Source organism: Dunckerocampus dactyliophorus, chromosome 13, assembly GCF_027744805.1.
Source record: "Dunckerocampus dactyliophorus isolate RoL2022-P2 chromosome 13, RoL_Ddac_1.1, whole genome shotgun sequence".
Taxonomy (NCBI): domain Eukaryota; kingdom Metazoa; phylum Chordata; class Actinopteri; order Syngnathiformes; family Syngnathidae; genus Dunckerocampus; species Dunckerocampus dactyliophorus.
The window spans coordinates 21345422-21369231 of NC_072831.1; the positions used below are offsets into that span (position 1 = coordinate 21345422).

The 23810-nt window shown below is 42.3% G+C and overlaps 1 protein-coding gene across 4 annotated transcripts in view; it reads right to left on the minus strand.

The window, feature by feature from the left end:
* eml1 (EMAP like 1) overlaps positions 1-23810 on the minus strand; it is a 37408-nt gene extending 13598 nt beyond the window's left edge. Inside the window, exons 1-5 of one of the 4 annotated variants that reach the window (XM_054797181.1) lie at positions 21399-21809; positions 14932-15643; positions 2107-2289; positions 1946-1999; positions 152-290 (exon numbers count right to left, since the gene is read on the minus strand). In XM_054797181.1, coding sequence (XP_054653156.1) covers positions 152-290; positions 1946-1999; positions 2107-2289; positions 14932-14998 — 443 coding nt within the window. In that variant the 5' untranslated portion in view covers positions 14999-15643; positions 21399-21809. Of the gene's footprint in view, positions 1-151; positions 291-1945; positions 2000-2106; positions 2290-14931; positions 15644-21398; positions 21810-23652 lie in introns of those variants that run through there. The other 3 variants (XM_054797180.1, XM_054797183.1, XM_054797182.1) reach the window with 3 other exon arrangements.

A 23810-nucleotide genomic window follows, 5' to 3' on the forward strand; every position in this document is an offset into this window, starting at 1 on the left:
TCTGGAGACAAGTAAAATGTCTGGAAAGTGTAAAAATACATTACCCTATAACCTGGCCAAGTGTCCGGTGTGAGTGGCCAATAAAATTCAGCATCGCAATTCCCTGGTGAATTTGATTAATTTTCTAAATGGTTTCTTTTAATTTGCTCACCTTCTGCTGGATGGTGTGCTGGTGTCCTTTCTGGATCCGGATCCAGATGGGGAGGGCAGAGTGCCACTGCCTTTCTTTGGTAGGACGGTCCCGTTGTTCACTGAGGGCCGTAACGGCAAGGTGGCAATCATTGGCCGAGCTGGCAAAAATATGAGAATAAAAGGAACATGAGAACGTAACTGTTGTTTTTACTCACTAAGGTACTGAGATCTTGCTCCTTTAAGACATAAAGGGGGTCAAATGCTTCCTTTGGTTGTTATCAAACACCATCATAAAAAAGACAGATCATCATTTAATAACACTTCTGTTTTAAGCTATTGCAACAAATGATCCATGCAAATACAGCATGGGTCATTAACACTAAAGGCGCATGCACACACAAATACACGTGCCAGAAGCCAAGGCAAGCATATAAAACACAAAGATGCAGCTTTTCCTGTGGTGATAAATATTTAATAGACAGTTTCACGGGGCAGACACGCACCACTCACACCATTGTTGTCTTTCATGTCGTAATTATCCAGCAGAGGGTGAACAGGGGTTGTAATTGTGCAGTGCGTTAAAGAAAGTAACTGTGTGTTTGTCTTTTAGGAGGATTGCTGTCTTCCAGGCAGCCTGCTGTCTTGCTGCAGCAGTAAGAATAAAAAAAAAATCCCTGAGTCATCCACCAGCTCTCAACACAAATGTTGGAGGACAAAACCTAAAAAAATGTTTTTTTCTTTTTCTGTAACAAATAGCTAAACTGACTTATGAGAGGCAACACTCGCATAGATGAGCAAGGCATGGGCATCTTCTGTTGGTGGATATTTTATCAATCATGTGTTATTTGATGTTTCTAATGTTCATGACTTAAATGAATAATTTTGGTCCAACTCGTTTGCAATTCCATAAATGTACAACCTACAACACAGACAGGTGAAAAGTGAATGGAGTGAGGTTCCCCAGAGTGGAAAAATTAACATGTTAATAATGTTGTATCCTCTCCACTTGTGTTTTCTTGTGTCGGACTACTTCTTTGGCAAGATGACATATAACGCAACAACAATCAGTGCAATGGAGCTTGTTCCTAGTTAGCAATGAGACTCAGCTATTTTTTTTCTATAGTGTGAGCTTGGCTGGTAATGTTTTATTGTTTAAATGTTAGAATTACCATACTTTACCAGCACTTTACTGTATATAGCAGGTTGTAGACATTTATTGGACCCGATTGGAGACCTGATTGGAGAAAGTATCTCAATGGTTGTACAAGTTAAACAACAGAGTAGGAATTATGATGCTAATTCCTTATAATTGCATCAATACGGTACTTTATGGCCACACGGTAGTTAGCATGCGTGGGTTTTCTCCAGCTTCCTCCCACATCCCACAAATATGCCTGTTAAGTTAATTGGCGACTCTAAATTGTCCTTATACGTGAATATGAGTGTGAATGGTTTTGTTTGTCTACATGTGCACTGCGACTGACAGGTGACCAGTACAGGGTGTACCCCGCCTCTCGGCCGAAGTCAGCTAGGATAGGCCTAATGAGAACAAAAGGTGTAGAAAATTGATGGATGGAACTTTATTTCATGGCTTGCACTGCCTGCAACATGTAGCTGATAATTAGAATTAATTGTAGGGAAAACAGCATGACAGAACTAAGGTCAAAGTGTGCTGACGTCAAACAGTGTGATACCAAAAGTAACTGTGTGCATCAAAGTGAACACAATTTGACACAACTATAGCAAGCAGTGACAGAAATGTGCTCGCTCACACAAACGCCACCAGGCCTTGTCGGTGCAGACATCAGCCTACCTGACCTCCCAACATGGCTGTCTGCTGAAGGAGACTTTCTCATCAAAGTAGGCTCTACGTACATGACGCACAATACATACAACACAGCTCAGTCCAGGAGAAGTAGATCAACCTTCCAGCCAAAATCAAGCAGTGTCTGTTCAAACTATGTAACTATTCACCTTTAGTGGGCCCTCGGCGTGAGCTCATGGCCTGCTGCTCCTCAGATACGTTGAGCCTGCGGACCACGTCGGCCAGAGCGGACTTGAGCAGCTGGATCTCGTCTTCCTGCATCTGGACCCTCTGCTCCAGGGAGGCGATGCGGTCTGTGACCTCCATGCTGCTGGATGCGGATGCACTATCATCTGAGGAAACACAGTCAGATGAGTCTGCACAGTAGTGTAATATTTGTATATTATATTTAGTTTCTGAAGATCAAAACAAGAACATCAATTGTTTTCCATCCTTTCCGTGAAAACACACATTATACATGATTGTCACCTCTGACACGCTGATAAGAGGCAGTCCACTTCATTTACGCACATATACACATTATACACTACACACGCACTTCATGAAGACTTTGGTGCCGCAGTCACTTGATCAAATATAAATGTAAATCACTGCTGTGTTTTTTTTCAGCAGACTTGCACTAACAATCAGATGAATTATGCATTGGAGGGCAAACATCTGGTGATTACGCAGATCTGCTGTGTGCGCTCCCTCTGAGGAGCGAGCTGCCTTTCAACCAGGCCGCCTGCTAAGATTATGGAAATGGAAGGAAGCGCTTGACTTGCGTATAATATTGTCAACAGTTAAGTATAACAGTGGTTTATTACAGACAAGATGGTGAAAATGACAACAAACAAATGTTTTTCATCAGACGCTCATTTGAATACATTCATTTGAAGGACAAACATTAAATCGATTTAGATTTTAAATCATTTCTGCCAGGGAAGACCTTTGGGAGAATGGCAAGTTGGTGCATTTCCAGCTTGTGGAGGATACAAATTGGGAACTAGCCAGATAAAATGTAAAAATTATGCAAATTAAGGTGTGCAAAACCCTTTTAAGATCTGCTGGATTTTTTTTACTGACCCTCAAAAGTACAAATTGCCTCTATATGTAGACTGAACCAATCAACATTATGATGCTGCCTCTTTAGCGCTCCAATTAACGCCTGTATTCAATTAACAACCGAGTCACTCGGTTGCCGCTGGGTGCATGCTCTACAAAAGCAAATGAGTCCAGGCTCTCTAATTAGCGCCACATCAAAAAACAGCTGTGGTGGTATCCACCAGATGGCAGTAGCTGCATCTGAAGTATCATGAGTGGTTAGCAGCCAGCAACTTTATCTACCTCTGTATGTGCTTCATAATGTTGCTTGTGCTACTCAGTGATTCGTGTGAAACTCATGCGTGTTACACTTGCCGTACTGTTATTTACAATGAACTCATCAGCCGTATTCATGCTGGCTTTGCAGTTTGCTCCCTGCTACTGCGTGTGTGCAATATGCTTGTTCATAAATGACCGTGTTTTTTCTTTCCTCTTTGTCATACACTCCAAGTCATTACTAAAGTGAGAAAAAATTAAAGTTTCCATATATAATGAGTTCTCAAATTTCAGAAATAACAGACTCTCTCCATTTATGGCATCTTCTTTGTGGTTTACGTAAATAAACACCAAATAAACACAGCATTTAAGCTCATATGATGTGGTGCAGTTCTACACCACCGTGAACTACAATCACAATAGACACAGTGTTACATTTATACCTCTCTGACAAAACTGCATATAACATAGCTCTCCCATTAATGCATGCGGCTGCAAATTTCTACATGCTTAACTTTCAAGTCGTCTAAAAATATCTGCTCACCTGAGGTGCGTTCTTTGAAGCAGCGCTTCTTCATGTTCATTTGTGAGTGACTATCCCAAAATAAAGCTACAACTACAGTATCTAATAAGCATCTGTCCCTGGTCTGCTCTTTCAGGCAAAACACAATGGCTGCATAATAGTATCACTGGTCTGAGGGGTACAAAGATGGATTGTCATGGGCCCATTCATTATGCAGCTCTGTGCAAGCATCAATGCTTAGCACCTATTCGACAGATAAAACATTTGAAGGAAGTCTACATTTTTCACAGTAACGAGACAGAATGCTTATCAGGTCAGATGCTAGCCCGAGAGTCACTATTAGTGAGGTGTTTAACAACAAATCCATTAGCATGCACACCATGGGACAACAGCGTTCATGCCAATAAAAGAACAGTATTAAACCAAATGAGGCCAGGGCATAGACTGTATTACCCATATTATTATCATTATTATTATTACACTGCACCTAATACTGCATTATAAGGTGGCTTTTTTTTTTATAAGGTGGATCCAGTAATGGAGGAAAATGAGGATGAGCATTTCTTATTTCCCATCCCTGAAGAAACAAAGAGCACTTCTCTGAGTGATGCACCATCATCACTGACATCAATAATGTATTGTAGAGAGTGCACACGTGTTCTGATCCATTTACCCTTTTAGTCCTCTCATAAACAACAATTATCAACATATTAAAGGATGTCAAATAGCTAAGTTGGCAATGGCTGTGGCTGCAGAGGGGAAACAATTTCACATCTTGGTCTATGCTATTATGTTAACCGTATTTTACACAAAGCCTGACTACAAGGTTTTAGAGGTTTTTGGTCATTTTTGTCTCTTCAACCAGAAGAGTGAGTTGTCTTATGTTCTTATTCTTTCATTTGTTTTCTTTCTTTTCTTGGGAGAATGAACAGAATAAGATTTTCATTGCATGGTATAACTGCTGTTGTACTATGCACATGACAATAAAACTCTCTTGAATCTTGAATCTTGAATCTTGAATCTTGATGGGGTTGAGGTCAGGGCTCTCATGTTCTTCCACATGAAGCTCAACCAAGCATGACTACAGGGGCCTTGCTTTATGCACTTGGGCACAGTCATGCTGTAAAAAAAAGGCCCTTTCTCAAACAATTCCCGCAAGTCAGAAGCATGGAATTGTCCAAAATGTCTCGGTAAGATTTAAAAAATTAAGTTTCAGTGAGATATTTGTTTTAGTGCCGCAGGGAATATGCCAGCATCTCAACAGACTCAACAAAAGACTGTGAAGGGCCATGTGAAACAGCCTGTCACAACACCGTGACAGTAATTCCTGTTTTATAATTACAGGAAGGTACCGACATCCAACTGCTGGCTCCTTTATCTCGTTGCAAAAGGTTTTAATTCCGACAAGGTAATGTTCTTCCACCACACCAGCTGCTTTGTATAATGCGACCAGGAAATACATTTCTCCCAAGACCCAAGAGTCATTCTTACAAATAACATTACGCAAGCTTCACTAATGGAAATCTGGACTCCATTATATACAAGTGGTGTACAAACTTTGAGGGTTTCATAAGCAACCAGGAGAAGATGCAGTTGGATGATTTAACGTCACCGTTGGTCCAAGTTTCAACCCACTGATGTTATCAAACCACATGCATGTCTCAACAGAACACTGAGCTGAAAATCAAAACAAACTGAATGTAAGGCACACACCAGTGTATGAAATCAACATACCGACATTAGGCTGACAGACGGTTGTTTTTCCAAGTCGCCTGACGGCTCCCGCTGGACAGAGACTTAAAGAGCTTTGAACAGACAAGAGGTGGCAGAAAGGAAGGGAAGCCATCCAACGTCGCCACCTCAGTCGACATTAAAGAGCAAGACAACAGCATAATGGCTTGAAGCTTGTTTTCATGTCAAAACCAGACTCTGAGATCTGAAGAGAAGTGGATGGAGAGGTCATAAAGAGATTGGAGCAAGACGCAACGCCAAATGACTCCCATGTGGGATGCTATACGGTGCTTCTATGAGCTAGTTTAACCCTCTCTTCCTCCCACTGACTACATCCTTCCTGAGGTCACACAGAGGTCAAACTGAACACAACTCCCCCACCTTGTAGCTGCCAGAAACACATTTTCTGCAAACATACACTCAGTGGACTAAAATATTGGGACATTTATGTAAGACAAGACGGGATGCATACAATTTAGTTTAGCAATTTAGTTTTATTGTGACTCAAACAGCAAAAAGAGATAAATTCCTTCAAAGAAATCAAAGACAATTGAAAGGCTAATTCTTGGTGCATTCTAGAGTTAGGGGGACGGTTCCATAATCACTCTTTTTGTATTTGCACCACAACTGAATGTGTTCTCCTTGGTAAAACATTCTTTCTCTCTGAAAAACTTAGTGGAAATTGGTTGTGTAGTTTTTGTTATTTTTGTTGCTCGGGGGGTGTTATTATGCTGCATTATGTTGCTAACAAACAGCGTGCAAAACACCTCTGGCTTTGAATTGGCACTCTTCCATAAAAGTATTCAGTAGCCTTCGGTTTAAATGCCAGCCTGAACGTTATACAAGAACTCAACTGAGATTACAATGTAGCAATACAGTGAGCAGAGACACTTACGGCGTTTACCTAGTCTTACTGCTGCATGACTTTAACGACAGAAACAGACCACAGAAGCACCGAGTCAAGCTTGGCAGCGGTTCCAGGCACCAGCACAAACGTCTCTGTCAAACTCAACCTTTGCTGACATGAAACAAGCCTTTGTCCCTCAGTAACAAACAGCCAGCAAGAAAGACAGGGATGAGACATTTGTTCCACCCAGTGAGCATGTGTTGTTCCGTCCACTTTACACTGTTGTTATGGGAAACTGTGTTTGCAAGTGCCAGACACTGTCAGAAAACTGAACCTCAGCCAACAGTATCGACACCATCTGGAGGGTCGAGAACATACAGCTGTACTGCTGGATGCAGATGCCATTATTACACAACAAAAGCTTAGTCCCAGTTTCCTCTCATCAGGGAAGAATATGCTGTGCTAGTTGACTTGTAGTGAGGAGGTGACTGGTTACGTTTGACCAAAGTCTGATCCAAGTAAAACATAAAAGATTACATCTATTTGCCTATGGTGGTGTTATTTGTTCCATCCAAAGCAGGCATAATTCACTTGTGTTCTGCTGGCTGTGATTACCAGGGGAGGTTGAAATTTCAGCAAACGTATCATTTGAAAGAGGGGCAATGAAGACTGATTGTGTTGAGGTCAAATAGGCCATATAAAAGGTTACAGATGCTGTAGCCATATTGCAATCATGATCCTGCGATGCTACAGTGATGCTAGCTCTGCATTGACATTTGCTTTGACATTTGCATAGATGTCAAACCAGTTAAAATGTAAATAAAACTGGCCACACTGAAGTTTTGCTCATTCATAATTGTATACCATAAACCAATTTAGCCTTCTTCCCTCATATTTCTGCATAGAATAATCAAGAAATCAATTAAATCGAACAATTAAAAAAAACAGGTCGATAATTATGATGCCCTCAATAAATTGACATGTGCGTGTATGTGTGTGTGTTTCATCTGCTCGTCTGTCTGTGCCACACAGGCTGGATGACAAGAGGGTTCACTCTGCCTCTGCGCATTGGTTTCAAATGTGGAATAAACGAAGCGAGTGGAGGGGCTTCTAGTAAGTGGCCCTCGTGAGACAGCATGCGCTAACATGAATGAAGGCACAGAAGCGATGGTTTCTAAGGCCAGTGGCACCAGTGTGGGAATATTTTGGTTTTAAACAGAATGAACAAGGTGAGCACATGAACACAGATGAGCGACCCGGACAGTTTTCTCACCTGGGGGGAAAAAAAAATTACCTTCGTTCTGACAGTCAGCGCTTACTGAGGCGTTTGGTCAGCAATGTAAATATAAACAAAACAGAGCAAAATGGTGCGTGATCACAGACAGTGTCGCACGCTACATTGCAAAAGAAATGCAACCATTCAATACAGTTATATGACATACATTTTAAACAACTTGCATACAGGAAACTTCTGTGTAGAGCTAATGTGGCTCACACAGGTACGCTATACTTGAGTAGCATCTAGTGGTTCCCATTTGAATTACACTTCTCATGACAATTCAAAAATGGTCTAAAAAGATTTTGACAATAAGATGGATTATCGATGATAATTTGAAGCACAATTATTGACCAGCAAAATTTGTTATCGTAGCAGGCCTATCCCTGCACCTGTTTTGTTGATTAATCTATATTTAATGGACTTTCTAATGGGACCATTCCCTTTCTCCCCCGACAGGCTGAACACACACACTTGGACCGGAGGTTTCACTCGGTTCTCCCATTAAAGGCAGATGGAAGAAACCAATTAGGGTGCTGGAGCACCCTCTGGGAACTGCATCACAGGCACATAGAGGTGAATTGTATCTGTTTGCATTACAACTGATCTCCTGGCCAGAACCTGGAAAAGTTACCACAAGCAAATCAATGAGCCATGACTTTAACCTCAATAGACACAGTATGCTGATGAGGAGAATTAGCATGAATTGAATCAAGCTAATTCTCGCAGGGTCATTGTGACTGTATCTTTGATACAGTCGGTTACAGATATGAGGGTTTGGTGAACTTACGACTTATTGAGCCACAAGGGAAATTACTTGGTTACAGTAGCTCAATTGCAGAAGAAAAAGAAAAACATGCTTAAATGAAATGCAATGCAATATGAGTAAAATATAACAAAATAAAAAGAATATAAGATTTAAAAAAAAAAGATTTGCGTATTTATAAATAGTGTTTAAGAATATGTTAAGTACAAGTACATTTACACTTTAAACAAGGGAGGGCAGGCAGTACATAGCAATAATGTTGTGAATTATCTTTTACGGACAGGTGAGGTATTGTAGAGCTGGATGGCATGTGGAATGAAATGGATTGAAGTCCTGTAGCATTCACTGTGGGAACGGAACTGGAAGAGTCTATTGGAGAATGAGGTCCACTGCCCCTCTATTGTCAGCTGGAGATATGTAAATGAAAAGTGCATGATAAAAGTAATTCCCGTCACCATTTAAAAGTACTGCAACTGGACATTTATTTACTTTCACATCCATAGCGCCAGAATTTTACCCCTGTTTTGTATGAACAGCGTTGATGACAGTGTACGCAGTAGAGACAAATAGCGACTAAAAATAATGACGTCTCTTTGGGATTTTGTTGACTCGTGTGATTTATGACTAGTATCCCTCCCCCGCAAGTAAAAGTCGATATTGTGCTGAGCACATCTCATGTTTCCATGTAGAGTGGAAGCATCCTGCCTTCTGTTTCTGGCTATTTCATGGTATTTTTATGCATGCATGACATCATGCTCCAGGACTAGTGACCTTGTTGCCCTACACAGGCGCGCGCACACGCCCACACACACACACACACACACACACACACACACACACACACACACGCACACACGCAGAAGTTGAAGCTGGACACTATGACAAGCTTGGTCAGACACACATACACACATTCACACTTGGTATATTTAAAACGCAGGAGCTTGCACATTCCCTACTTAGCATGCATGATTGTTTTAGTGGGTCAGAGGATGAGGCTGCACGGATGTGTGCCATTGCAGGAAAAGATCAGAGAAGAAGGGAAAGCTCTTTGCTTCTTCCGCTAAGCATCCGTTCACAGTGAAATGCTTTTTAAATGAGAATGCGGACACCATTTTGCGAGTTATAAGAATTTACAGCTAGTTGCATCACGATGGTTGAGACGGTAGCGTGAAGGGGTCAAGTGTTAGTATGGTCATCTCATCAAAACGCTGGACAGCTTCCACGTGACCTCGGACATGCACTGTACCACAAGCTGCATCATGTGCACATTTAATGGGCACACTTTGCCTAAGTGTTGCAAGTTTGGCTCCCTAAAATGAAAGACAAAGCAGAAGGTAAATGCTTATCAGGAGCAAAAAAACTAGAGGGAGATAAGAGGAGACAGGCGCAAACGTCACTAGTCTTCTTAGTCAACTTCTATATCATTAGATTTCTGAAGGTATTAAAAATAAAGAAGCGCTCGAGGGTGGAGCATTCTCACAAGATCAAACAGTTGAGAGAATTGTGAGAGGAAAATGAGAAGAGGGGGGGAAATGGCTGGTAGGTAAAGCAAATGAAGGGACGCTAAGACAAAAATATGAAAAATTGAAGTAATCATGGGAAATAGTGAGCGTGGGGATAGCTGCAGAGAGGCAAACGGAGAGTGCATGGTGTGAGCACTCACCGATGCCGGACTGCAGGAAATCGATCTCAGACGTTAAATGAATCAGCAGTAGTAGAGGAGATACTCAGGTTCAAGTCGATATGTATCAGACGGCTGCTCTGGTACATGTTACAGATGAATCATGTCAGAGAGAGACTCATGTCCTTTTCCGTTTGATCCCGACATTATTTGAGTGGAGGCCTCAGGACGTATCAGCATGGTGGGTCAGTTCTTCAGTGGAGCAGTGGAACTTCAATTTATAGGCTCGTTTCATGTTTCCACTCTAAAACATTTGCCCACAATACTATAAATAAAGGAAATGTGTGGGCCGCTGTGACAATTTGGATGCAAACTGCAGAAATCATAAGACAATGGATGCTAAACTTGGCCGTTCTACTCCCCGGGGTGCTTTGCTGGAACAATACCCAGTCCGCCTCCTCCTCCTCCCTTCTAGGCTCAATTGGCTCCTGCATATTGTAGCGTGTGCGGGGGATTTAATTCTAATCCATGTACATGTGCCATCATCAGACGTGGTTGTTGGACTGAGGCCTAAGAGAGGGTGCAAGATGGAGCTGTGTCACTGTCACCCCCACCCACAGAGTGTCAAACTATCCCTGTGGTGCTGGGGGGGGGGGAGGTTGGGTTGTGCCACTGGGGGCTGTGCCAGTGTGCCTGTGGGTGAACTACATGGAGCACAGAGATAAAAGGATGTCTGATCCACATTTGGGTAGAGATTATGAGGTGAAAAGGTGATAGGATGAATGTGGATGCATGAGTGTCATCTAGATAAACATGAGTGTGCGTGAGCATCAGTTTAAGAGCTGCTTTAAATCAATTCAATTCGATTTATTTATATAGCGTCAAATCACAACAACAGTTACCTCATGGCACTTTACACATGAAGGTCACGCTCATCAATGAAAACAGAGAATCAACTGAAACCGCACAAGCAAGCACTTGGTGATGAAGGCAAGGAATAACTCCCACTGGGGAAGAAACAGAACCTAGGCTCTGTGGGGAGGCCGTCTGTCTCGACTGGTTGGGCTGAGATAGAAAAATAGCGTAAAGGGCAAGATGGTGGATCAAGCCAGAAGCCAGTCTTTATATTAGTCCAAGGAACATAGAGGAGTGTCTCTCACACATATCAGTGTATCAGGGTCATAGGCTTTAGCAAAAAAGGTGGGTTTTGAGTTGACTTTTAAATAGAGAGAGGGTGTCTGCCCTTGATTGAGTCAAGGAGATGGTTCCATAACAGAGGAGCCTGATAACTAAAGGCTCTACGTGCTATTCTACTTCTAAAAATTCTAGGAGTGTAAATTCAAGGAGCGCAGTGTTCAACTAGGTTTTACTAGGTCGGTACTAGGAGCTCTTTAACATATACTGCTGGTGCCTAACAGTGTAGTGCTTTATATGTAAGAAGGAGAATTTTAAACTGAATTCTCAATTTTACAGGCGCAGTGAGGCTAATACGGGTGTATTCTCTTATTAACCACAGAGGTATTTGCTGCATCAGGAGTATACAATCAGGGAGCAGATTTGTCTCCAAATAGGATACAAAATGTACACTGAGCAGATTACACTGGAATACAAAGGAGGGCTGTAACACAGGTCAAGCGACCTTGATTAATATTTGTGCTCATTTCAATGGGACAATTAAAGGATTATAAAGAAATGAATCATTCAAAATCATCTGTTATGAAACAATGGGTCTAGAATGTATTATTTATTACAGCGTAAAACATGCTATTTTTCACCAATTTTCTGCTGGGCACACGCTGTTTTGGATGTCTGTAGCTGCTAATGAGCTGTGTTGTTATTTAGTTGAACTTTTTTTCACTCTATCATGTCGGACATGGCTGACTTCATGACTTCATGCAGTTTTAAGGTAATGTAGGATAATGTGTCAAAGTTTTGTGTCATTACTGCTGCCCAGTGACCACAATACTACACATCACTTGTATTTCAATATGTTCTGACTAATAATAGACCATAGTCTGCCACGAAATAGTGATTATTTCATTAATTAATTTCTGAAAAACACGATATGACGAGGGAGCGATATCGAATTGCGATATTGCAAGGGACAACTGTACTGCTAATCCAAGAGGAGTAAACTGGTCAATTCTGTAAAAGATCTGCTAAATAAACATAACCTTACAACCAGGTGCTCCACATAGACTAATTCAAGACAATACTGCTCTCTTGAGTAGCACATCTAAAAAAGACAATCCTTAAATGCCTAACTATGTTCACTGGATGAAATCAGTGTGTGTGTGTGCCTGAGTGTGTAATGAGGCTAATTTTCCCTTAGCGTGAGATAGCCAGCTAGCTGCGATCTCCTGAGGACAAAACGTGCCGCCTGCGCGTGTTCCTGCAGTTTAGCTGACCTAGTCTCTGAACATTAGTCTGGTTGGATGCTCCACAACACATGGAGCCAGAGAGGGGAGTGGATGACATCATTGCATTTTGGCTGGGCCCAACTGGACGGCATGATGTCACTCTTGCTTGGAGGCCCAGCACTGACAGACACACACCGACTCAAACAAACCTGCAATAAATTAAGAAGTCTGAATAACGAATAAGGAGCAACTGCTTAAATTGTGGATTGGGAGTTTGCAGCAGTACAGTAAACATGACATTAGAATACCTGGCCATTAGACCTACAGAAGAATACCTTCCACTCCTTTGACTTGCATTTCAGCACATCCCAAAACTGTTTGATGGTGCTGAGGTCAGGGCTCTCAAGTTCTTCCAGAAAACACTCATCAAAGCACGCCTTCATGAACCTTGCTTAATTGCTCCAACAGAAAAGGCCTCTTTCCAAATTGTTCCCTTAAAGTTGGAAGCACAGAATGGGACAAAATCTCTTGGCTACCAACGCTGGCAGCCAAACCTTTTCACCTGTCACCAAAACACTGAGCGTCTAAACCAATTATTGTGCCACAAACTGAAAGTACTTCCTGCATCTACACTGTAATTAGCAGGAAGGTTACATTTCAGCCATTTCCTTACAGCTAGATGTAAAACTTAGTATGGGAATGCTGCACCTGTGTTTCAGGTCAACCAACAAGTTTCCGATGCTGTACTTGGCACTGTCCTTATTGTATTGTATTGTATGTATTTATTTATTTATCCCACAGCGGGGAAATTTACTTGTTACAGCAGCAAGACAAGTAAAGAGAACAGTGTAAAGAAAGAAAGCATAGTGTCTACAACATGGTTCAGGTGTGGTGCAGGTGTTGTAGAGCCTGACAGCGGTCGGTATGAAGGACCTGCGGAACCTCTCCTTCTTACACCGTGGGTGTAACAGTCTGGTGCTGAAGGAGCTGCTCAGGGAAACAACAGCAGTGTTTACAGCAGTGGTTCTCAATTATTTTCTGTTATGGCCCCCCCAGGGGACAGAAATGTTTTCACGCCCCCACCCCCCATTTGAAGTATTATTGAGAAACTGATATCTATTTATTTATCTGTACTGCACAGACTGAACTTGAAACTGAAACAAAGAAAATGCAGCAAAATGGAAAGCTGTGAAGCATACAAGCGTAATCAAGTGTCAAATTGCAAGTTGAGTACGATAAATTTGTACATGTTGGCAGGTCTGCAGTAACACTGACAGTACCCCCTGCCTCTCACGCCTCCCTGACAGTTCACCGTGCCCCCCCCCCAATTTGAGAAGTACTGCCTTAGTCATACACTGTCAGTTAAAAGTTTGGACACCCTTTCTCATTCAATTCTCATTTAGGAAATGTGTCCAAACGTTTGACTGGCAGCGTATATATCATTTGTATATATCATTAACAAAGGATGAACATAAAAACATCTGTGGTGCTTCGGTTATGCCATGCATCCCACGTAACTGTCCAATAAGTACTAAGAAAAAAACACTTTATGGGCGCCCAACAGCTACAGCATGAGATATGTATAGATCAAATGGGGTCAGATACAAGAGCAGTATCAAACATTATGCCTTAAAGATGATACTCTTATGTGTAGTCCCCTCCTGGAAGCTGAATACGGTGTTTGATACCATTAGATTGTGCTGGTTGGCGTGCCTAACGGCCAGTGAGGATTACTCTCTCTCCCCTTCATTGCTGGTGCTTAGTACTGTGTAGTAAACACTATTGATGTTTACATTATCCACAAATGTCAATTGCATTACCCCAGAGATTAAAACTGACCATGTACACTCACACCGATGCCACTGTGGCATGATATGACATTACCATAACAACCCATTCATATCATTAGTTTAGATGTTTTAGGAGGGACACATGACACATGACATGTAGTAGTAAGTGGATCTACAGTAATTACCAGCAATAAAATCTGTTACTCTAAAGGAAACAAGTGGGGGCTCAAAATACAAAGGATGAAGATATAAGAAGAATGAGTCATCCTCATCATCACCACAACAGCATGTTTAAGTCCATCTGTTGCAAAAGTCGCTCAGTTGGTTGGAGGATAATCCCTTTGTGCAGCATTCCAAAAAATACTCGACTGCGTCTGTCTAATATTTTGAAGCCATAGTTAAAGCTCAACTTTTCAGAACTTGCAGCATGCTGGGAAATAAATCTTTTAGAGGAATGATGTCATACTGATGTGTCATGCTGCTTAGTCACCCAGCAAACTGAAATATGGTTTTACTCCCTGCCAATAAATGAAGTACTGTGGCACAAATGGACACATCATTGCCATCCTAACACACCCATCATCACATCAATCAGGACGACTTTGTTGACAACACACTGTTGACATGATTGCGGCCTTCAGAAAACTCTCTTTCACACAGAATTCAAGTTCACCTATGTATAGACACCCTAGCTAGCTATGACACGTCAAGCCCAGTGAAACATGCAGCTGTGGGAGGCACAACAAGAGGGAGATGTTTACCATTGCAGAACTGTAGCAGCGACGAGGTGTCATACAAGCTGCTGTAGCTGGAAAAGCCGTCCTCCATTCTGAGACTCTCTGTTCCACTTATTCTGCTTCGCCTCTCTTTCTCCGGTGACTTCCTTTTGATTAGTTTATCGTGTCACTTGGTGTCCAGGGCGCTCCCTCCATTCACTCTGCACGGGTCAGGCTCCCTGGGCATGTAACCATGGCAACCCATTCACTCCCAAGTATGTCGCTTGAACTCCAGATCGCTCTTCTCTCTTCTTCTTCGTCGTCGTCCACCTTGTGTCACATAGAAAAAGAAACCAAGACAACGCTCCCTCACTGGACTCAACTGGACTGCTGGAGTCACAAACCCAGAAGTTCAAGAGGTATTTGGTGTTTTTCCTCTCTCTTCCTCCTCCTCCTGCTCCTCTTCTCCCGTCCCTCTGTTCCTCTTGTCTGTCCTCAGCAGAGGCAGCTGTTGGTTGTCGTTGATCTCCAGCAGAAAAACAGCTTTAGAAGGGTTTGAGTGGGCAGAGGCATTTGCTGCGTGTCTGTGTGCATGTGTGCTTATGTGTGTGTGTGTGATAGGCTGAGTGTGAGTGTGTGCGTGTGTGTGTTTAGATAATGCTGGGGAGAGCCGAACCTTCCTACTGTCACACAGCAGAGGCGAGTCAGAGCTCAGGGGGGCGGGGCCTTTGGGATAGCTCCTCCTCCTCCTCCTCTGCTTGGTGGTTAAGGACAAGGTAGGATGGAAAGAAAGGAGACGAGAGGATACATTTGATTAGAAGAGGGGAATTGAAGCTATAGAATGGGATGCTACAGGGAGGATGAGAGTCAATGTGAAACATACACACTAAAAGTGATTGGGAGTCACATGAGGACACCACAACAAGCCTACGTCACATCCATTCGGCAGCCAAATGTTCAAGCGGAACATTTCCGGGGTCGCAACTCGGCCTCAACGCGATTATCATTCTGTTCTCCATCTGTCTTATCAGCTGCTGCAGAAGCCTCAAACACAGAGGAATCCTTAAAACAAGGACAAGAGGTGGGGTGGGGTGGGGGAGATAAAAGGGAGAGTGAAGGATAAAAGAAAGAAAGAAATAAATGGGATAAAGGGGGAGGGGAGTGTGGAGCAGGAATACAGAAAGAGTGCTTGAGGGGGGTGTCGGGTAAGGGGACAAATTTAGAAGTAAGTAGAGAGGGAGTTTATTGAGAGAAAAAGGGGGGCAAAGAAAAAAGGTTGAACTGAGTGCTTCTTAATTTTGATTGGAGGTTTGTATGTGTATGCAAGTGGGCGGGGGGCTGTGCATTATTTATAATAAAGCTTGCAAGGAAAAATAATAAAGTAGGCAGGGTCTTTGCCCTATATTCTGTATGAGCCATCCCAAGATACTACTGACGGATGACACAAAAGGAAGAGATGCTCTAATGACAGCAGAGAGTGAGAGTGTCTCACTGGTGCTATACGAACACTGTACTGTATTTATATCTTCACTTTAGATTAGGCTGGAGACTTAATGAAATGTGAGGACACTTCTATCAATCAATTATAGATTAAGCTCTCCATTTACATTCATTTTGGATGGCTAAGCGACTAAAACCAAGGAGCTCTTTAGACAGAAAAGAAATTACCAGTGTATACCAGTCATTTCCAGTGCATAAGACGCACCCACTAAATTTAGAGAGAAAACCAGATTTTTACATATATAAGCCACACCGGACTATAAACCGCACATGTTCACGTCATAAAATGACATTTTGTGGCACACTCTGTCATCTTACAAAGAACGCTAAAATCATCACACAGTGACTAAAAGGGACAGTTCGCATTTTTTGACATGAAGTTGTATGACATCCTTATCAGCAGTGTAGTACATCAACAATGACTTACCCCCATCGGTTGGTCCGGTTCTGGTCAGAGATCTGTTACAAGGAACGTAGTTCCACTTAGTTGCTGGGGCCATTTAAGTCAAGAGTTTGGCTTCTCAAAACAATATGCATACAATACATTTGCATTACAAAAATGCCTCCACAAAAATAAAATCAGACCTAACAAATCACTCTGTATTATATTTTTCTCCCGCCTTTTGTGTTTGTGGTGAGGACGCTCACATGTTCTTCCGCTGTGGAACACACACGTAAACAAGATGGCCGCGGCGCTCCATCGCGGAAGAAGATCCGAGTGGATATGGTGGGAGACAAATATAACGCCGAGCGATTTGTGAGGTCTGAATTTTTTTGAGGAGGCATTTATGTGATGCAAATGTAGTACTCTTTTGAACGCATATTGTTTTGAGAAGCCAGACTCTAAACTTAAATGGCCTCAGCAACTAAGCGAAACTACGTTCCTCGTCACGGATCTCCGACAAGGACTGGGCTTACTGGACCAATTGGGGGGGGGGGGGGGGGTGAGTCACTGTTGTTAACACTCAAAAAGCCAGGTAAGAAATATACAAGGAAAATATATTTAAAATGAAAGTTTAAAATAAAAAACAACAGCTATTTTCATTTAATTCCATAATGCATTTTGTCCCAGCAAAGCATTTCATTGGTTATTGCTGCCGGGGCGCTGCAATGATGTCAGCCTTCCTCTGGGCTCCTCTGGCACCCTCTGGTGGACAGAGGAAGCATTGCAGCTTTTGATCTGATAAATCTAGTAACTTTGATCAAGTGTAGAATTACAGGTACTACAGTGTCTGCTTGGACATTAACACGCACGGAAGCTGTTCAACTTTGATGGAAAAAACATCCACCTGTCACTCCCTGACACTGATGCTAGGAACACCAAGGTAGGTTGGATTGCAGGGTTAAAAGTGTGTGTAAAGCACTTAATGTGTGCTTCCTATAATGCCTTGCACGCTGCCACTTCCATATTATGTTCATTATCATTCATAGTAGCACTGCCATAGTTCATAGTCTGATTGTCTTCTGGCTGTCCTGTTCTCATGAGACAACTTTTGTCCAAACAAGCAATCTTGTCACGTTTAGATCTCAGATCTCGTGACACCTCTATTTATATTTGTGAGAGGGAACTATCGCTGTATCCAACATGAAACTAACTTCACCACGGTACGTGGACATATCTGCATGGTGGTGTTGCGTTTTCTTCTTCTTGCGGGTGGGCGAGTCAAGTGGCAACCACTGAGTGGCAACTCTGAGTGTGGCTCAGAGTTACGAACATGATACGGCAACCGGATCGGCCTGATCTTGTGGCGGAAGGCGATATTATCCGATCTTCACAAATATAGCATCAGCAGCCAATCCCGATCCTGAAGATCGGATCGGAACATCCCTAGTGGCTGGTTCAGTGTATTATTACACAATCTCATCCAGACATGCACCATCACATCTATTCAGCTGTGCAACAGACAACAAGGTATCGTTTGTGACCAACGTTGCATTTGGTTGTGGGAATTCGGGAGTGTTACATTTGGAAACCCTCATGAAGCAGGATTAAACTTGACAATCATCTGTGGACATTGCTCCTTTTAGGCATTAATGGCCAAATGTTGAAATTTAAAAATACTTAACATTTGCTTTCAAGCCTCTAAAAGGTAAAGGCGTCTGGCATATTTTGATGCATATACAGGAATTGAATGCATCTGCTCATCTCCATCTATCCACCCATTTTCTATACCGCTTCATCCTCATTAGGGTCGCGGGGGCATGCTGGAGCCTATCTCAGCTGACTTCGGGCGACAGGCGGGGTACACCCTGGACTGGTCGCCAGCCAATCGCAGGGCACATATAGACAAACAACCATTCACACTCACAGTCATACCTATGGACAATTTAGAGTCGCCAATTAACCTCACCTGCATGTTTTTGGGAGGTATGAGAATTACAAAAGCCATCATTGTGTTAGACATTGTGCCCGGAGAAAACCCACGCGCACACGGGGAGAACATGCAAACTCCACACAGAAATGTCCAAGGGGAGAATCGGGAGAGTCTTCCCAATCTCTAGGTTGTTCCTGTATTGGCCAACGTGCTAACCACTAGACCACCGTGCGGCCCATCTGCTCATCTCCACAGTTCAAAACACAGCAATGCAAACATCCCATTGTGTTTTGTTCTCAGAGCTACTGTATGTAGGTGTTAGGTCTAAAGAGGCTCAGATTATTGTAAATCTCATTCTGGCGCACATTTGGGATCAGGATAAGCATCTGATGTGTGTGTGTGTGTGTGTGTGTGTGTGTGTGTACATAAGTGCAGACCTCACTGTGTCCTCCCAACCACCACCACCACACGGCGGGTCCCCCAAACTGCACTAACAACACAGCGGGAAGCAGCTGGTGGGACCACTGCTGCTACGGGCTCCCCTCTCTAAAGGCCTCCCTCCCTACCATTTCCCCTACAGCTATCTCACACACACACACACACACACACACATGCACACGCATACACACACGCACACAATTACAAAATAAACAGTGTGCATGATGAGATCCCACTTTTTGCAGCAAATAATGGAAGTGCCTCACCCACATGAGTAATAAACACAGACAACCTATGAGACAAAGAGGGCAAGAACAACCAAAGCAATTCATTTTGAATCACACTGACTCAAGTTTAATTTGAGAGATTTCCTACACAGCATGAGTACAATTTCTTACAATACAATCTACAATAACTTTGTATCCAAATATAACATTGCACCAAATATGACCTAGCATCACTAGGGTGAGGTATAAGACAGTTGTACTTCACTGTCAATTTTCCACTCCACATTTTACATCATTCAAAGAAAAAAACACAATGAAACGGCTCAAATAATTGGGTGAACCATATAGAAAGAGTTGTGTGTCATCTACACGGCAATGTAAAACTTGCTATTAACTTATTTCTTTCCCTTGCAAAGACAAAAAACTACTTAAATTCCAAGTATCCCCAGATGATCAGTCAGTCTGCCAGTGGGTTGGGATTAACCACAATCAAATCCAGAACGAAGGAGCAAACAGGGTCAATCCTCTGGATGATCCAGCCACCATCTGTGTGCTGTCCTGGTTATTGGGTTACTCTTTACACCATGAATTAATCTAACCTGAGGACTCAATGATTGATATAAACAATGAATTTAGACAAAGCCTGAGGACACTTGTGCGATTAGATTGTTTGTTCTACAGTTGGGATGGACTTTGTGGCTGTTCTATTAAATTATGGTGAAATTATAAAAAAGGCAGCTATCACCCAAAATGAGCAAAATCACAGGAAACAGTGAGCGGCATATGGTTACAATAAACCGGCTGCTGGCATTCATTTACAGTCTGATATGTCACAATACGAGCTGCAGACATTCACTTTCATGTAGGATACCAAAAGTACAGACATGTGGTAATCAACCAACTACATAGCACGGGTTTAAAAATAAAAAGAAGAGACAGACCTGCAAAAAATGTCAAAAAATGTCATACAGCCAGAGAAATGGGATTACACTTTGAGTGATGTGTGAAGATAGACAAACAAATAAAAGGAGGCAAAAAGCACAGGAATGTGAGGCCAAACAAGAAGCTTGATCCAATATTCTGCAGAAATGCATGCGATTTCTACCATCATCTTAAACCACAATGAGAATTACACAAGCCATCATTGTGTTAGACCACACTGTCAACCTTTAATACCTTTCACCCTGACACAAGTAATGTCTATGAACTACCTACATTGCTCGTATCTAATCTATATGTTAATGAGCCACAACCTGGACATTGGAAATTGGAGTAATTCTAGACTACATCCACACAAACTAACATAACACTGCATGCTACACAGCAAGAGTACATAGACATTGTGATCTGTGAACTGTATGGGGTGGACACACACACATACAAATGTATACTGTATGCTAGAGTGTACAAGACTGTGTTCTCTCAAGCGGTGACAACATTAATCACATCTGACTTGGCCGCTGAAACATCCATGTTCTTCACCCCCCCCCCCCCCCCCCCCCCCCCCCCCCCCCCAATCCACCCCCTGTTTCCTGAACAGCCCAGAAAGCCATTTTCTGTCTCTGCAAGTGCTGAAACCGGCACAAACTGTACAATCCTCACACAACACTCCGTATATTGTCTCCCATCCAAGTCTTTTGGTGTTAGAAATAGGCATTGCTTGGTTTTCTTTCTTCACCCTGCCTTGCTCGTGCTCCTTTCAATGTCACAGCAACTCAACCTTTGACTCAATAAAGTCTCAAATAAACTGCTGTAGGTAGAACTGCAAGTGCGCACACATATTCATTTATTGTGTCAAGAGGGAATTGTTTCCATATCCAGGGAATAGAATAGCAAATCCTGAAGTCATGCGCATCACATAATCTGCCTCCGTCAGTAACATCTGTGTAGCACAGTTGCATGTGGATGCTAATGACTGTCACTGGTGCTTCTATATGTGTAAATATATCATGACAAACTTTAGCCAATGCTGCTTTTAGCCAAACTAGCACGCTCTTCGTCAGTTTAGCCCTCAAACGTGATATATCCTTACCCATTTTCCTCCTGTCAAGTACACCAACTTGTCCATCATCTATTTGTGTCGTCTTTTAAATATGGTTGCTCACTCTTCTGTCTCCCTTCCTTCTCCTGAATTTCCCCGCTCTCTCTGAACCCTTCCTCGCTGGGCGCAATTACACACAAGATGAGGTTACACTGCCACCTGCAGGACCACTCGTCAACTGCTGCCGAAACGTCAATTCAACTATGAAATGTATTGACTACAATTAAATTCGAGCCAATCAAAGATCTGCATGAAAAAATAACAAATATGTAGAGAAAGCGGAATTAAGCAAACTACTAGGTTATATTATTATTATTATTATTATAATTATCATTATATTTTTGTAGACATATTTCAAAATTTCCCAGCTGTGGTTGTTTTTTTGTTTTTTTTAAACATTTTTTTTTTTATTTTAGTTCATCACACAGCTAAATGGGCCGCATGGTGGTCTAGTGGTTAGCATGTTGGCCACACAGTCACAGTCTGGAGATCGGGAAGACCCTCTCCCTTGGGTGGAGTTTGCATGTTTGTGGGTTTGCATGGGTTTTCTCTGGGTACTCCGGTTTCCTCCCACATGTACATGTATGCATGTTAGGTTAATTGGTGACTCTAAATTGTCCGTAGGTATGAATGTGAGTGTGAATGGTTGTTTTGCGATTGGCTGGCGACCAGTCCAGGGTGTACTCCGCCTGTCGCCCGAAGTCAGCTGGGATAGGCTCCAGCATGCCCCCGTGACCCTAATGAGGAGAAGCGGCATAGAAAATGGATGGATGGACATAGCTAAATGATGGATTGTGAACAAAATACTTATAAGACATGCTAACATACATGCAACACAGACATCCCCAAAGTTCTACATTATTACACAAATGAGAAATTAGTTGCTAAGTCCAGCCAGTGTTTCTGCAAAGCCATTTTACTTGATGGCGCCCGTGATTTTCCAACCAATTTTGCTCAAATGCACAATTTGACTGTGCTTGTCAGTCCCCTAAAAAGTGGGACAGATTTAGTGGTGATTCGACTAAACACCCTAAAGTTAAGTCTGTGTTTTGTAGAGATCGATAGACTAATAACAGCCCCAACAACGGGTGTATTTGTCAGAAAAAGAATAGCTCAGGGCAACACTGAAGGGGTGATTGATAGATAGATCAACAGAAAGACAGACAGATAGATGGAAAAAATAATAAACTGACTTGAAGATGGATGGCATAATAAAGGAAAGTGGTAACAGAAGGATACATGAGTCAGAGGGAGACTGAGAATGGGAAGCTTTCTATTCCCACAAGATTGTTCCTGTTAATCTGTCAGTTGGGGGCGTACAGAGATTTAGGTCTCTTTGCAACTTGGCTGCTCATGCGGGGATTTATCCTTCTCTTATGGTTGGCTGAAACACACACAGGCAATCATCTACGCAAGTACAAGTCGTCTTTCTCACATCTAGACTGACAGCGTGCAATGAACTCATCTGTAAATGTTTACTTTCTTCCCCTCATCCATCCATGCATCTATTTTAGCTCCACTGCATGGGTCTGATTTAAAGTGGCATTCCCACAAAGTCCCCATATAAGGACCTAAACCAAACCGGCCCCACTTTCAATTGGATTGGACGATACTGCAAATTGTGGTATCGATATAAGATACCAAGTAGATACCGGGAGAGTATTGCCAATGCCGATATTGATATTGATAGTTTTTTTCAAGTTTTTGCCTTTAATTTGTTGAGCATGATTATAATCACAATAAAGTGCAGCGCAACGATTTTCAGCAAGCAAAAACATATTTAGATCCATTTCTCCATTTATCATACAATTTTTTGAGCAAAACAAAATCAACATTGCAAAATAACTTAACAAGACAAAAACTACTATTGACTCTCATCCAAGTCCTTTGCCTTTTTTCCCCCCATAAAAGCCCTGCTGCATCCTGGGTTTTAAACAACAAAGCAGTATATAAAAACACAACACAACAAAACACATACTGTAGAGACTCATCATGTTAGTATCAATCCGATACTCCTATTTCACTTGGTATCGATTGTATCATACTTGGATCGATCCACCCACCCCTACTTTGAATACTCGCTGGGTGACAGATGCCTAAAACAGAAAGGGTCCACTACTTGTAAAAGGCCCTCCCTTTCACCTCAAACACACAATAGCTCAACAGTTGACATGAACACATGCACAGATACACACCACGTCGTATCTGTTGAATGGCCTTGTGTGTACACTTCCTTAAGACTTACCCAGTGGAAGCCCCTCACAGTCAGACATGGTGACAAACAGGAGAAGTCCAGCAGAGGCCTTTGATTAGTTTAATATATCCAGTCAACTGTTAAAATACGTCCAACACTGTCTGGTGTAACTTTACTTTCAGTCCTCCCCCTCCTCTCTTTTGCTTCCT